The sequence below is a fragment of the Podarcis gaigeae genome (genome assembly GCF_964106915.1).
Source record: "Podarcis gaigeae genome assembly, chromosome: 5".
Lineage (NCBI taxonomy): Eukaryota > Metazoa > Chordata > Lepidosauria > Squamata > Lacertidae > Podarcis > Podarcis gaigeae.
In genome coordinates, this window is record NC_139681.1 from 61,107,914 (window position 1) to 61,122,392 (window position 14,479).

General features: G+C 40.8%; 1 protein-coding gene across 2 annotated transcripts in view; it reads right to left on the reverse strand.

Moving 5' to 3' along the window:
- UGGT1 (UDP-glucose glycoprotein glucosyltransferase 1) overlaps positions 1-14,479 on the reverse strand; it is a 39,561-nt gene that overhangs the window by 24,304 nt on the left and 778 nt on the right. For both annotated transcript variants that reach the window (XM_083740201.1, XM_083740202.1), the window contains exons 2-15: positions 13,345-13,482; positions 13,002-13,084; positions 11,291-11,421; positions 10,208-10,320; positions 9,417-9,591; positions 8,605-8,701; positions 7,303-7,381; positions 6,629-6,729; positions 5,170-5,269; positions 4,544-4,604; positions 2,058-2,149; positions 1,794-1,944; positions 1,400-1,519; positions 1,017-1,102 (exon numbers count right to left, since the gene is read on the reverse strand). In XM_083740201.1, the coding sequence (XP_083596327.1) occupies positions 1,017-1,102; positions 1,400-1,519; positions 1,794-1,944; positions 2,058-2,149; positions 4,544-4,604; positions 5,170-5,269; positions 6,629-6,729; positions 7,303-7,381; positions 8,605-8,701; positions 9,417-9,591; positions 10,208-10,320; positions 11,291-11,421; positions 13,002-13,084; positions 13,345-13,469 (1,514 nt within the window). In that variant the 5' untranslated portion in view covers positions 13,470-13,482. The remainder of the gene's footprint in view (positions 1-1,016; positions 1,103-1,399; positions 1,520-1,793; positions 1,945-2,057; positions 2,150-4,543; positions 4,605-5,169; positions 5,270-6,628; positions 6,730-7,302; positions 7,382-8,604; positions 8,702-9,416; positions 9,592-10,207; positions 10,321-11,290; positions 11,422-13,001; positions 13,085-13,344; positions 13,483-14,479) is intronic.

A 14,479-nucleotide genomic window follows, 5' to 3' on the forward strand; every position in this document is an offset into this window, starting at 1 on the left:
CGAAATACTACCCATCCTTTATCAGTGGTTGAAGGGATGCAGGAATGAGCTGTCGGATTGTGCTCTTTCCCCTGCGACCCCTTCCTCTCTTGATGCACAAACTAACCAAGGTTAATGCTAACCAGGGTTCAATCCTAACCAGACAATGGAACTAACATCAAGCTCTGGTTTCAAATCCTGAGATAGGAGCCAGACCTGGTTAGCATTAACCATAGCTGACATTGGTGCAGACATGGACTGAGCCATGAATCTGGCTGGTGTAAAAAAAGTCATAGATGAGGAAGAGGCATTGTGGTACACAGTCATATAATGTTACATCTGCATCATTCCTCCCTGTCTGTGGTATTTCACATGTGTGCAAAACTCACATCATAGGCATAAGCATGTGCCCCATATCAGATTTCCCACAGCCCCTTGGTACAAACCAGGACCTCCAGATACTTCCCATATGTGATCAGACCCAAAAGGCTCCTCTCTCATACAGTTAGGAATAAGAGGTAGTGGAGATGGTTGCTCAAGAAAAACTCCCATCATGCCAAATATGTACTTTTCATAGGTTCGGAAAGGTGATCAGCTGTGAACAGTAAAGGTAAAGGTAAAGGGACCCCTGACCATTAGGTCCAGTCATGGCTGACTCTGGGGTTGCGGCGCTCATCTCGCTTTACTGGCTGAGTGAGCCGGCGCACAGCTTCCGGGTCATGTGGCCAGCATGACTAAGCCACTTCTGGCAAACCAGAGCAGCGCACAGAAACGCCGTTTACCTTCCCGCCGGAGCAGTACCTATTTATCTAATTGCACTCTGACGTGCTTTCGAACTGCTAGGTTGGCAGGAGCAGGGACCGAGCAACAGGAGCTCACCCCATTGCGGAGATTTGAACCGCCGACCTTCTGATTGGCAAGCCCAAGAGGCTCAGTGGTTTAACCCACAGCGCCACCCGCGTCCCTGTAGCTGTGAACATTACTCAGCTTCAAAAATAAAATTCTAAGTTCCACACACACAGAAACTGCAGCAGTACCTCAGTGGTATGTGGTTACTAAGGAACATTTCAGCCACGCTAAGCAACTCCGCCGAGCTCTCATGGGACGGGTCTACGATGAGCACCTGAAAGTCATAGCAAAGTAGGGATTCAGATGCCATTACATCACTTCAGAAGGACTAGAACTATGTTTCACAATTTTAATTTTAAATATGCTTTAGATCTCTCTATGGATTCTTATTTGTATGGGTTTTTTTATATTGGAACAGATATACTAAGCTAAATATATAGGATTATCTTAATTTTAGTGGAAAACGTATAATAGAAATTAATTAAAACATTGCATACAAATAAAATCTTAAGTTGCCCAACTCTGGAAATCTTAGAGTGACGTTCATAGACCAAAATAAGATACCACTTACAAAATTATGGAAGTTTTTCCTTATTTGTCTGATTACACCAGGGAAAGTCGGGCGCAGCAGCTCCTGGACACTGGAAGGCCACAAATTGTATCTGCTGTCAACTTCAAGATTATTGATCCACTAAAAAGTAAAGAAAGTCAAACAAGATAAATTAAAAATACTTGTTGCTTGGATGATTAGAACTTATTTCAATTTAGGGCCACTATTTAGCGATTCAATTGCAGTGGAAGTAACTGAACTGTATGGATTCGTATGTTGAACTAAAATAAGGTTCAAGACTTGCCTCAAAGAATTTACACTTCAGTAAAGCATGTGCACAAGTGTTCCAGGATATATAACATACTGTGAATGATTTTTTTTACTGATCAATGGAAATCTCACCCCACATACTCACTGAAATAGCAGCACTTCTGATATCTACAGCATAGTCAGAGTCCGATGGCTGGATGTTCAGCTTTAACACATTGTGCATGGAAAGGCCAACAATTCCCAAACTATGCAGCCCTTCCATAACACGAGCTTCGTTCCTCAAGACATCAAACAAACTAGAAAGAGCACAGATCAGATAAAACTTTAGAATGCCACCGGCTGATAATACTGTAGCATTTTATATTGCTATACTGTAACCTAAGTTAAGAAGAATTTGAAGAGTTCATACCTAAATATGTCCTGTGTGTCTAGATCTATGTGCAGCCCATTGATAAACAGAGCAGAATCCCCGGATTGTAAACCTAAGGTTCCTTTGAAGTACTGTGGAAAAAGTACAACAAAGACATTAATAGACTTTTTTTAAATACAAGACTTGAATAATACATAACTTTAGATCAAATCTTTTCAAAGATGTGCATTTAAAATGTTAACTGATCCCAGAAATGGAAATTCAGTTGGTCCTGCCTTGACAGCAAATCAGCTATCAGTATTAATCTAATGCAGCACAGAGTGTGGATTATCTTATGATAAAAATAGAATGATGAGGTATTAATAGAGTGATCCAAACCCCTGATCCACCACACAGGAAGGAGTCTGGATGAGAAGGTTTCCCTTTACCTGTATTCATGCTCTGTCATTAGCAGGGCTCACCTACCAATGAAGTTTCAACTGAACTGGAGTAGCCAAGTACAGGTGACGACCATTTTGCACAGGGGTTCCATTCCTGGCCCCTGCGCACCTGAGCGGAGTGCACATAAACCCAACCCAAACCCTGCCCTGTTCCAAAAGGACCCACACATTGGTGGATGCATGCAAAATGGTTGCTGCCTGTATTCATTGGCTTCTAAGTAACTCCAAGTTAATCCAGGCCTCTCTGTTGCACAAACCTGGAGCTGGTGCCACTGAACTAAACTATTTTCCTACCCATCACACCTTGCACCCTGCCTGGCACAAGCAGAGAGACTCCAGATGCTATTGTAGTACCCGTTAAGCCCTGCTGCCAACCACCAGGGGTTTGGATTGCATGCTAAATATGGCCTGCTGACTGCCCATTCTTTGATGATGGGGAGCAATTACAAGCTGTGCTCCCATTTCAATTACTGCTCTTCTTTATAGCATCCAAAGTTCTATGCAGACATGGGGAAGTAAAATGGATCAACTACTTACTTGACCTCAAGCAATCTGCTTACACACTTGACCGATAAATAAATTTCACAAAGTGGTTTTATCATACTCTAGAATTATGTTGGCCATTTTAAGGAATATTGAGATACTTATGATATATGGCTGATATATGATATGGGGGTGGCAGCTTACTAGCTGAAAAGTATAACAGAGACTGATGTAAAAGGGATGTGAAAGAAATAAAGTTAGTGTACCATAAGCAAAAAATATAAAGGCCACTATCAGTGGCCATCATTTGCATTCAGATGAAATCAAAATGGGCGCACAGAGCTGTCAGAGGACACCTCTGGGGGCTAAATCAAACAAAGAAAAATAATCTTACCAAAGTTACTTCTCTCACTTCAACCAACCTACCCTCAAGACTGAGATTCATATATAATACTAATAAGCATTTTCTTTTGTGCCATGTAAATTGCAAAGTTCAGTCCTCAATGTAGATTTAGAGCAATCTAGGTTGCAATCCTATACCCACTTATTTAGTGGGGCTTACTTTTAGGTAAACATGTCTGGGATTGCACTGTTAAAACCTGTTATGCTGAACTGTTAAGTGGTATTTGTATTCTGATATCTGAACAACATTCTGCCCCACTGTTTCTTTTCTAATTGTTGTGACAACCCAGTTCCTCTGAGATAATTCTTTTCTATAATGGGACTCTTCTGGGAGCTTGTTAAGACAGCATTCCTGATATTTTGCACATTCACCCTGACATTTCTTACAGTAAATAGATACGCAGATAGATACATTATTCCCTTATAGAGAAAGTTAAAGAGATATTATGCAGCAGATTCAATTACACTGCGATTTCAGTCTTAAACAGAGATAAAGAAGTCAATTGAGGGGATTGTACTGCTCCTGCTGTGCCAATTGTTAAAGTTTCTATTTGTTTAATCCCCAGAACACATCCCAAAAGCCACTAAGTTTCAAGTTTGAAACGCAGTGGGACTTATTCGAAAGCAAGGCAAAACCCAAAAGGCCAAGTTCTCCTTGAGTAACTGCTTGTGACTATTCCCTGGGAAATATCCAGGTAAAACCAGTTAAGAGCCACTTGGCTCATAGTTTCTGAGCTTGTGGAATATAAACCTTGCACAGAACAGTGTTAGGGTTCACTGGAACAAACTCCCTCAGAAGCTAGTGGACTCTTCTTCGCGGAAGGTTTTTAAGCAGAGGTTGGATGGCCATCTGTCCTAGATGCTTTAGATGAGATTCCTGCATTGCAGGGGGTTAGACTAGATGACTCTTGGTGCCCCTTCCAACTCTACAATTCTGTGGTTCTATGATATGATGAAGAACCTTTCCTCCAAATTCTGCCCTAGGCTGTAGCTAGTACAACAGTACAACCAGAAACCAACAAAACATTCTGGACATTCTGGAAGAAGAACAGCACTTCAAAGTATTTAGAGCTCGATAAAATGTACTTTTTAAATACAGAGAGGCAGTGTGGCTTAATGGCTAGTGTCAGCCCAGGAGACCTAGGTTCAAATCCCTATTTTGCCAAGAGGCTCCAATACAATAAGGCTCCATACAATTACCTTTTGGTTCTCTTCAATTTCTGATCTGAGTTCTGAAGAAACAACTGTTTTTGTTATTGCCCTACAGAAACCAAAAGAGTCACATGTTATCATTAATTGCCTGTCCTACCTCTTCTTTTGTTTTTATATCTGTTCCACTCCAACATGTCCCACTAGGGCATACAATTGTTACCAGTAAACAGATATTGGAATTCATACAGTATAGAAAACATTGCAACTGCAAGGTCAACAATTAATCTATTTCATTTAAGCTCTCTAGTGCAATCAATTGGGGGGAGGGACTCCACATATTAAACCCTACAAAGTTTGACATCTTCAAAATCTGTGCCAAAAATGGTTGCACAAGAATTCAGTGCTTTCAGCTTTTAAATCCAAAAGGACACATACCAGGAGGAAGTTATTATCCCTTAAAAGAGATAGGTAATCTGAGCCAACTATGAACTTAACATCTCTTATTTAATAGAAAACACTAATATGCACTTAAGATTACAAATGCTGTAGTACCAATGATGCAGAAATACTGACTTTTCTGATGTAGCCTGCCCCCCTCACTGAAGATATTATCAGTGCAGGTCGTTGTTGGCTGTATACATTTGCTTAGCAGCAGCAGCAGCAGCAAGAGTTACCTAGCCTTTGTGGGAAAATTCTGACTTAGATCTTTCATGACCATCAAAGCATCCACCGTAGGAGCAGCCAGAATACGGGCAGCAGTTTGGAAGCTCAGATCTAAAATTGAAAAGAGTTCAATCATAAGGCAGTCCTCCAAACCTGGAACATTATAAAGCTTAACTCTGCTAGGTGCCAAGATCAGCCTGATCTCTTGAAGCTCTTAAACACCCAATTATTCTTCTCACACACTTTGATGAAATTGCTCACATGGCTGAAGCAGAGTTCATGAGTAAGGGCATCCCTGGATCAAGATAGCGCATCCACCAATGTTCTGTTCTTAGCAGAGTACACAATTCATACAACTGGATATAATGCTGAGAAGCATTCACCAGTTGAAAATGAATCAGAAGGATTCGGGAATTTTACCACGCAGGTTTACTCAGAGGAAAACGCCACTGCATCCAAAGGGGCTTACTCCCAAGTGTGTTCAGGATTGCAGTCTTTTGTCACCTTATCTATAATGCAACTATGAGCCGTAATTATAATGCAGCTGCGAAGAATGCAACTGGCAAAAAAAGAAGGAAGAGGCACTGAAATAAGAAGAATGCAAAAGGAGGAACTTGTTTGCTTAATGCCAACTAACAGAGCAATCCAAATCTCCCTAGCAGGCAGTGGCAGGGTTGTGTTGTCACCACACTGGCAGCCTTCTTGCTCCTGCTGGCCACAGCAGAAGAGGCAGGCAAATCACTGTGGCAGCCTGGAACTGGTGCAATGATTTGGCTCGAAGACATCACAAGGCAGCAGTGAGGTCTGCTTGGGATCCAGCAGTGACAGTCATGGGGCTGGCTCAGTCCCTTCCCTAGAACACCCCATATAGGGGCTTTCCATGAGCTACCACCAGGTGGAATGAGGAGCTGGGAGTTGATGCTGGCATCACTCTGTGGGTAGAGGGGCACCTTCATCTAATCAAAGTCCATCCCAGCCAGGCACAATGGGGTTTTGGATTGAAGACACAGAAGATGAACTCCAGGTGAATGCTGTTAGGGGCAAAGTTTTCTTCTTCAAAGTATGCAGAAGAGCTGAAGCAGTTTGAAGAAATACTGTACCTATCTGGCACCATGAGGAAACTACTTCAGCTATTCTATGTAATTCAAAAGTTTAAGATGGTTGCTGAAGAAGGAACCTGTGATTTGAAATATGCTGGCATGTAAAAAATGCAACTGCATTCAACTCGATGCTTCGCACAAAGGGAAAATGCCTTGGGGTGGTGCTGATGGAAAGTGTCTTTGTGCTTCTATCTGTTCCAGGAACGGTTGCATTTATGGATGCTTCTGCTGACACAGGAGCACTTCATAACGAAGTCATAATAAATTTATTTTAGTGTGTGTATATAAGGACTTAAGTGCAGCGTAAGAGCTCCTAGGAAGTTGAAGTTCACATTTCAGATTTGGAGAAGGGTCTAATATGGATACTTACCTTGTAACTGCCACACTTTTAAGGGCGCCATTTCATTGGTGCTTTCAACAAGATGTTTTCTTAGTTCTTTCAGTTCTTCTTTCAAACTGGGGTGCAACTGCCTGGAATGAAAAATGAATTAAGGAAACCTATTTTATTAAAGATAAAGGAACCCCTGACCATTAGCGGATGACCCTGGGGTTGCACGCTCATCTCGCCCTATAGGCTGAGGGAGCCAGTGTTTGTCCGCAGACAGCTTCCAGTCATGTGGCCAGTATGACTAAGCTGCTTCTGGCGAACCAGAGAAGCACGGAAATGCTGTTTACCTTCCTGCACAACTGCCCTTAATAGATGTGGATTTGGGTCCCTTTTCTTAATATTTTGTAGGCTTTAGTCGGAAAATGCAGCTAAAAGTAACAGAGGAAGCTGCTGTATACAGTTTAGTTGGCCCATCTAGCTCAAGATTGCCAACACTGAATGGCAGCAGCTCTCCAGGGTTTCAGGTAGAAGTCCTTCCCATCCTCACCTGCTGATGCCGGGAGCAAACTTGGGACCTTTCACAAGCAAAACGTGTGCACTATTACGGAGCCCCCTCCCTGCAGTGTTCTTTATGTATTTCCTTGCAAGTCATTTCTGGAATGCTTTAGGTGGAAAAGCCAAGGAAAATGAACACGTTTGTCAAGAGTATGACGTACCTCAGTTTTCCAAATAGAAATCCCTGCACTTCATCAATGGGGTCATTTTCACCTATTACGGTTGCATTCACATCTGCACCTATAGAAACATGAAAAAAACTCCTGGTTATGATACCATTTAGGAAACGATCAGTCATAAAGAGTCTGACAAGCTTTGCAAGCCTTCAGCACACAATATTAGCACTGCAGACAGCCATGACAGCAAGCACATCTTGTTTCTAAGGTAAGTAGACAATTGCTGCAATTTCTTACAACAGGCACCAAAGTGTAATGGGGTTATTCCCTGGTGAGGGGGGAACAGTGACATTCCTTGACACTCATTCCCTTCTGTCAACCAGTGAATAATCTGGTGCTGCTCTCCACTGCCACTGTGAAGAGTCTCATAGTGAGACTCTCCTCACTCTGGCTCCAGAGGGAGCAAACGTCAAACACTTTTTTCTAAAGAAGTGGCTTGTCGCACAAAAAAGGGCAGAACGATGATGACACTCCTCATTCTGCCTCTGCATGTTTTTACTTAGTAGCCAACACCATGCTAGTAGCATTTGAAGCCAGCAAACTGGTGGAAGGGAGGGATTAACACAAAGTAGGATATACAAAACACAGATAAAAATTATAATGGCTTTTCCTTCATTTAGAATTTGTGCTACTTTTCATGCACCACAGCTTATTATCATAAAAAAGGATCTGCAGGAGTAAATTAAACATGTGTGTAAGAGGTTAGGCAGCTTTGCAAGGAAAGCAGAAGATGAAGAATGAAGTATGAGGCAAGACCCTGGAACTGGGTCCTGAGGGGAAATTGGGCACACAGATTGCTAACAGCCAGGGAGAGAACAAGTCCAGACAAGCTCCCCACTCCAGCTTGAACTGGTAACCTACACAATCCTGCCACGTCAAGGGAAGCTAATGGGTTGCCTGGGCAAGTTGCCTCATCCTAAAGTACATCAATATATGCATGAACCTTCCAGTCCTTAAGAGTATCAATCCAAAGGTTGCCTAATCTAGCTTCAGCAGCTCCTGTCAACGTGCAATCAATTCCAGAGTGATTGCTACTCAGTGGGTTTTCAATTATTTTTATTTGGCTTGTTACAAGCCGTTTTGAGCAGAATTTCCTTGTGGAAAGGTTGTATATAAATAAATCCGAATGATTTAGATTACTGCAGCATATTGCTAATATACCCTGGAAAAGTGATTCAATTCTAAATAGAATAACAGCGAGAGCTTATGAAGAGAATTTTAAAAACAACTTTGGAACATATGCCAGTTCATGGTGGAACCATCACTGCTCTTAAGGTAGGAATTCACCTTTCACCTGGGTATCATCCTTGGCCTTATATTCTGTGCTTTTAATGGCCAGCTCCACACCATAGCCTGACAGGTAGACTCTTTCTTTACTTGGATTCTGCAAGAGAGAAAGGAGTAAAAGCAAGGTAACATGGGCACAACAAGACATTTGCTAGGTTTATCTCTCCCAACTTTGCCAGACCATAATCACAGGCAGTTGGACCATCCTGATTTAAACTTGGAGCAAGTGCCCAGCTGTGTTGCAGCTCAGCTATAAACACCCACCCACCCTCTCTGTGATAAGAAAGTTGCAGCCCAATTCAGAACTCCAGCTGGTAGGAGGATGACAAATGTAGCTTCCATCTAAGAAGCTCTTGTAGTGATTCCTGCTGCCTTGGCAATGCTTCTCATGCTGGCATTTACATATCTGGAACCTCAAATTTCATCGCACGTTGCCACAAAAGTCATAAGGGGCAGTAAGACTATAAAAAGAACTGTAACCAGAAATATCCTGAATCTATTACCTCTTCAAATTGAGACCTAACAGCTTCTAGATCTTTAAAACAGTGAGTCTAGATTCAGCTTCACAGTTGTCTTGTACGAACAGAGGAATAAATCTTTGAATATAATCAGAAAAGATAACCCCTCTTCAAAACACACAAATGTTGCAATATTGAAAGCAATCAAAAACTGGCAATATGGTTTATATAAAAACACACACGATTTTAGAACTCAATGCAAAATATCCTTGAAGTGGCACCTAAATAACTAATATTGCTCCTGAAAAATACTGGAAATCATGTGGACTTTCCTAAAATTGTTTTAGTACTTACAGCGATGTAATGCCTAAGAATGTAGATGATTTCTCCAGCATTGACTTTTGATACAAGTAGTCTGTGAAATCTAGACATCTCCTCAGAGCCAATCTCAGCATACAAGATTACCACAGGACTTTCGGGGTCTGAGACTGGGTATTTGTGGTCGCCTTTGAATATAAAAGGCTTTGGCCTGGAACAAGACGAACACCCCAATATAAATACTGTATTTAAACAAGATTAGATAATGCTTATGACTACACTGAACATATAGAAGAGACATAAATAGGTAACTATGACAGTCCTTATTCTAATGCTTGAATCATTAAATGTGATTCATGAAGAATTAAAATAAGATTTCCATATGGAAATCCCAGCACTTTATTGCTCTGCTTCTCACGATTGTGGAACTGAATGAATTCCTAAAATGTTGTAACTTACAAAGCCATTGCAAATGGACCTGAACAGTATGCATTTTATAACTGTAATAGTTTTATCTATTTGTATCTTTGTTGTAATCTATTGTTGTAACCCACCCCAGAATCTTATGATTGCATCCCACTCTGGGACCTTATGTCCAAAGTAGCAACATGTTAAGATTGTAATCAATCATTTAATCAGAATATTTATAAATCACCAACTCATAAAACATAGCAAAGCAGTGTACAATTAAATTATTTAAACATCATGAAACTATGAAATCATAGAATTATGTAATACAGAACAAATGACCAACACTGAATCAGATTGCCCTATTTTAACAAAATAAGCAGCAGCATAGTTGATGCCTTGGTACAAAATAAAACTACCTTTCTGAAGCTGTTTGTAGAAGCATTTTGAGTTTGTCAGATTCACAAGTCTTCTCTCCGTGTACAACAATAAATGCATTACATCCCTCTGGTGGGGGCTCATCAGCGGCTATCTGTATTAAAATGGATCTATTATAGTAAGATGTCAACCTTTTTCAGAGGTGGGGAAAATGGCATCATGGTCATAGCAACAGGATCACAAGATACTCTGCTTCTAATAGATTCATCTGTGCATTGTCATTTTTGATCCATATGAATGAACAGTACAGCACTGAATCACATCAAAAAAACTGGCCACGACTTGTGGAATGGGGGCATTTGCACAGCTTTTCTGCTTCCAGCCCAGATGGATACCAGCGAGGAAGGTAGAATAAACTTCTTAGATTCTTTCAAAGACAAATACCACAGAAAATAAAGATCACTCCATTTTATAATCAACCAAGAAAGGTCTCCTGTCTTGGAGCTAAATGAGAGAAAGAGGGATAATCTTACAGCAACTTTATTTGTTCCCTTCCCTCCCTCCCCCCCCCCCATCTCTCTCCCCTCTTTTCTTTCTCTCAGTCTTGTTTTGTGTTTATTATTAATGCTGGGCGAGCAGCTATTGAGGAATCGTAGGCGAACAAGATGGTGGGCAGGATACTGAAGAAGTTTGCTTTGCAATTGCAAAATGAGAAGCCATTCCTTTTAAATTTAAGTTTTGGGTTTTTTTTTAAAGGAACGTAAATATCCATGTGGTAACTTTTGCAGCACTGGTACCATGCCCAATACTTCTCTGGGCAGTGGTCAGGAAAGAGGTGGAAGATTGTCAATGCCTAGACACCCCACCTAACCTTGGTGTCTAGGCTGGCAAGCAATCAGGGAAGGGGATATTATCTGTCAACTCAGTAAGGTCCATCAACATATTACCACTCCCAATATACACAGTATAGTCAGTCACTGTCAAAAAATTAGTCATTGTAATATGGTCAAACACAAGGCTTAGGTTGCTAGTTCAGGGAGAGGAGACACCCAGTGTTTCCTTTTTGCATTACTGTCTGTATGAAAACATCAGAATCAGAAATGTTCCAAAAGCTATATACTAACCTGCTGGAAGGCTTGAACTGTAGCTGAATAAGAGCGCAAAGACAAGGCAAATTTCAACAAGTTCTGTTGCAAAGGTGAAAGATTCTGGGAAGCTGCTTGCAGCATTGCATAGTAAGAGGAATAATCAGTACCTGCCAACCCATAAAGTAAACTATTTAGTTTTTAATGCAAGTGCAGAGGGATTTTAAAAATCAGTGATAATTGTCGTGGTTCATACTACAACCGTACACAATTTAAAACAACACAAGGAATCAGCATCCTGTGCAGTCATCAAGTTGGAAATATATGACTACAAGCTGGTAAACACTGTAATCCTAGGCTACCTCCATATAACACTGCATACAGAAAATCTCTTTCTTTCTTTCTCTGAACTTGATTATTCATACTCATTGGTCACTACTACAATTGCTAAGCACATAATTACTTTTAAGATATACTTGTAATTCATGTGCATTATAGATATGACTGCTGGAATGTGTCTGATCTGTTTAATGAGATATCCTCAATAGTAAGCAGTTCTATTATATTATAACATAATTCTATAACAACAAAATATTATATATTTTCATTAATAATGATGATGTCTTAGTTACTTTAGCTTGTTAACCTTGCAAAGACATATCAATTATAAATTACAGTCATTAGGCTCTAAAGAGGTAGTGAACCATCTCCCCACCCCTGCAAACACCACGTTCCCTCATAGACAGTGACTGGGGCCAAAGCATACATACACAAAGCTCTCTCTCTCCCCCCTCCCCGCCACACCACATGGCATTCACACCTCTCTCACATACATATCCAGCTGCACAATGAGAAAATGGCTCCTTCTTACTGCACAGCACTGAAATGATAGCCAATCAGAACGGCAAAGCACAGAACTGTCACTGCTTCCACCAGTCTGATTGGCTTCTGCACTAGATATTTAAAAGTGTTTTGTCCACAGTTCAAGTTCTGGTGCACATGTAAAGGGGGAAATGGAATGGGCAATTAGCATGTGGGAAGGAAAGAGTGTATCATCCTATACCTAGTTTTTCATCCCTTAAGAGTAGGCTTGTATAACTTGTGACTCAGCACGATGAACGCTGTCCACTATGTATTGTGGCATGTCAAAATATATCTGCTTTTGAAGACCAAAGTAGGCAGCAACGCAGATAAAGGCTCTGAGAGTGGGGAAATGCAGCTAGCAGGTTTATTTGGCTTGGTCAGTCACTAAGTTCTACAGATCTGCCTTAAATGGCCAATTTATATCTGCATAAGCTTTCACTGGTTACCATTTTCCATTAAAGTGTAAAGCATAAATGAAAATCTTTACTATTTTTATATTTAGCATTATTCTACAAATGGAAAGAGAAAAATAAGTTGCAGTCGTACCTTGACTCCTGAATGCCTTGGGAGTCGAACATTCCGGCTCCCAAACGATCAAAAACTGGAAGTGAGTGTTCTGGTTTTCGAATGTTCTTTTGGAAGCTAAATGTCCAATGGGGCTTCTGTGGCTTCTGATTGGCTGCAGGAGCTTCCTGCAGCCAACCAGAGGCCGCGCTTTGGAAGTTGAATGTTTCAGAAGTCAAATGGACTTCTGGAACGGATTCTGTTCAACTTCTGAGGTACGGCTGTGTTAAGTGTTTGTCATTTATACCAATGAGCCTTTACAAAGAATTTAGCACAGAGTACCCTATCTTATTACAAAGCGACCAAGGAATGCAGTAATTACCATCATGATTGGATGATCCAAAGTCCTGACAGGTTTCAACAAAGCTCCAAAATTTCTCTTGACCCTCTTCTGCTAAAAATTCACTGAAGAAAGGAGGGGAGAGGAATCGTTACATTATGTTAAGTTTTATTAGTTTGGGGGTTTATTTTTTTAAAAAAAACTATGACACTGCATTTCACAAGTCCGGATTCAAATTCCATTCAGTAATTAATTTACTGGGTATTTTTAAGGCAAGCCGCTGTCTAAGCATCCCTCATTTTTAACATAGGGACACAAATTATATGGGAGATTACATATGTAAACTATTTTTTAAAAAAACCATTGCGTTAGCCATCTTGCTTACCTTGCTTCAAGTAATAAAGGTGTGGAAAACCACTTAGTAGTCAAAGACGTTGTCACTGCTTTTGAATCTGCTTTTACCAGGGAGAAGCTCACCCACATTCCAATAAGTGCAATTAGAGTTCCCATCTTATAAAAGAACCTGGAAACAAATGAAGACATTTAACTTAAGCATTGTATTTCAGCAGAAATAGTTAAGCAAGTGTATGCTTCTGTAAATCCGCGGGTGTGCAATCAGTTATAAGGTATATATCTTGACACAAAAGCTGGGCCTGCCATCTTGCTGAAGCTAAGCAGCACCTGGCTGGATAACCACCTGAGAATAAAATGTGTGCCACCTTGGGTTCCATGATGGAAGAAAGGCAGCATATAAGAAAATAAATAAACAAAATCTGGGAAAATAAAGAGGCAATTCTAGGACTGATTCAGAGGTAATGGGCCGATTCACATGTATTGGGGGAACACGTGTTGAAATGCCTACACTGCAGAGGGTTGGACTAGATGACCCTCAGGGTCCCTTTCAACTATACAATTCTATGAGTCTATCATGAGCTAGTGAATAAGCAGGTGTTCCAGTCCCGTTTCTTATTTCCCCCTCCTGATTCCAGTTTCCCCTTCTGTATCATGTCTATTAGATTGTAAGTCTATTTACAGGGACTGACTTCTCTTTTAATACATGCACAGCCCTTAGAAAATGCAGGCACTTTGTAAGTGAATAATACTAATTTTACATTGCAGGAAGCGCAATATTAAAACACATATAAAAGCCTCATGGCAATTCTATCATCTGTGAAGTTGGCCTGAGAGAGTAGAGAAACGGGGGTCTCAGAAAAATGGATCCTTCCCAAAAACGTATCAAATTTGTCCCACTTGTACTTCATACTGTAAAGGTAACAAGTAGCACTGCAGAAATTACATAAGAAGCTGCTGAGTCAGACGCTAGTCCATCTAGGTCATTATCATCCAACCTACTATCTCCAAAATCCTCAGCAGGAACGTGTCATTCTCAGCTCTGCTACTCAGTATTTTTTAAAAAAACTAGTGCTTCCCCCTTGATCTAATGCATCCTACTGTGCATTCACGGTCTACTCTTAGCACCATTATGAGACTCCACGATGCAGGCATGTCCAGATATGGCA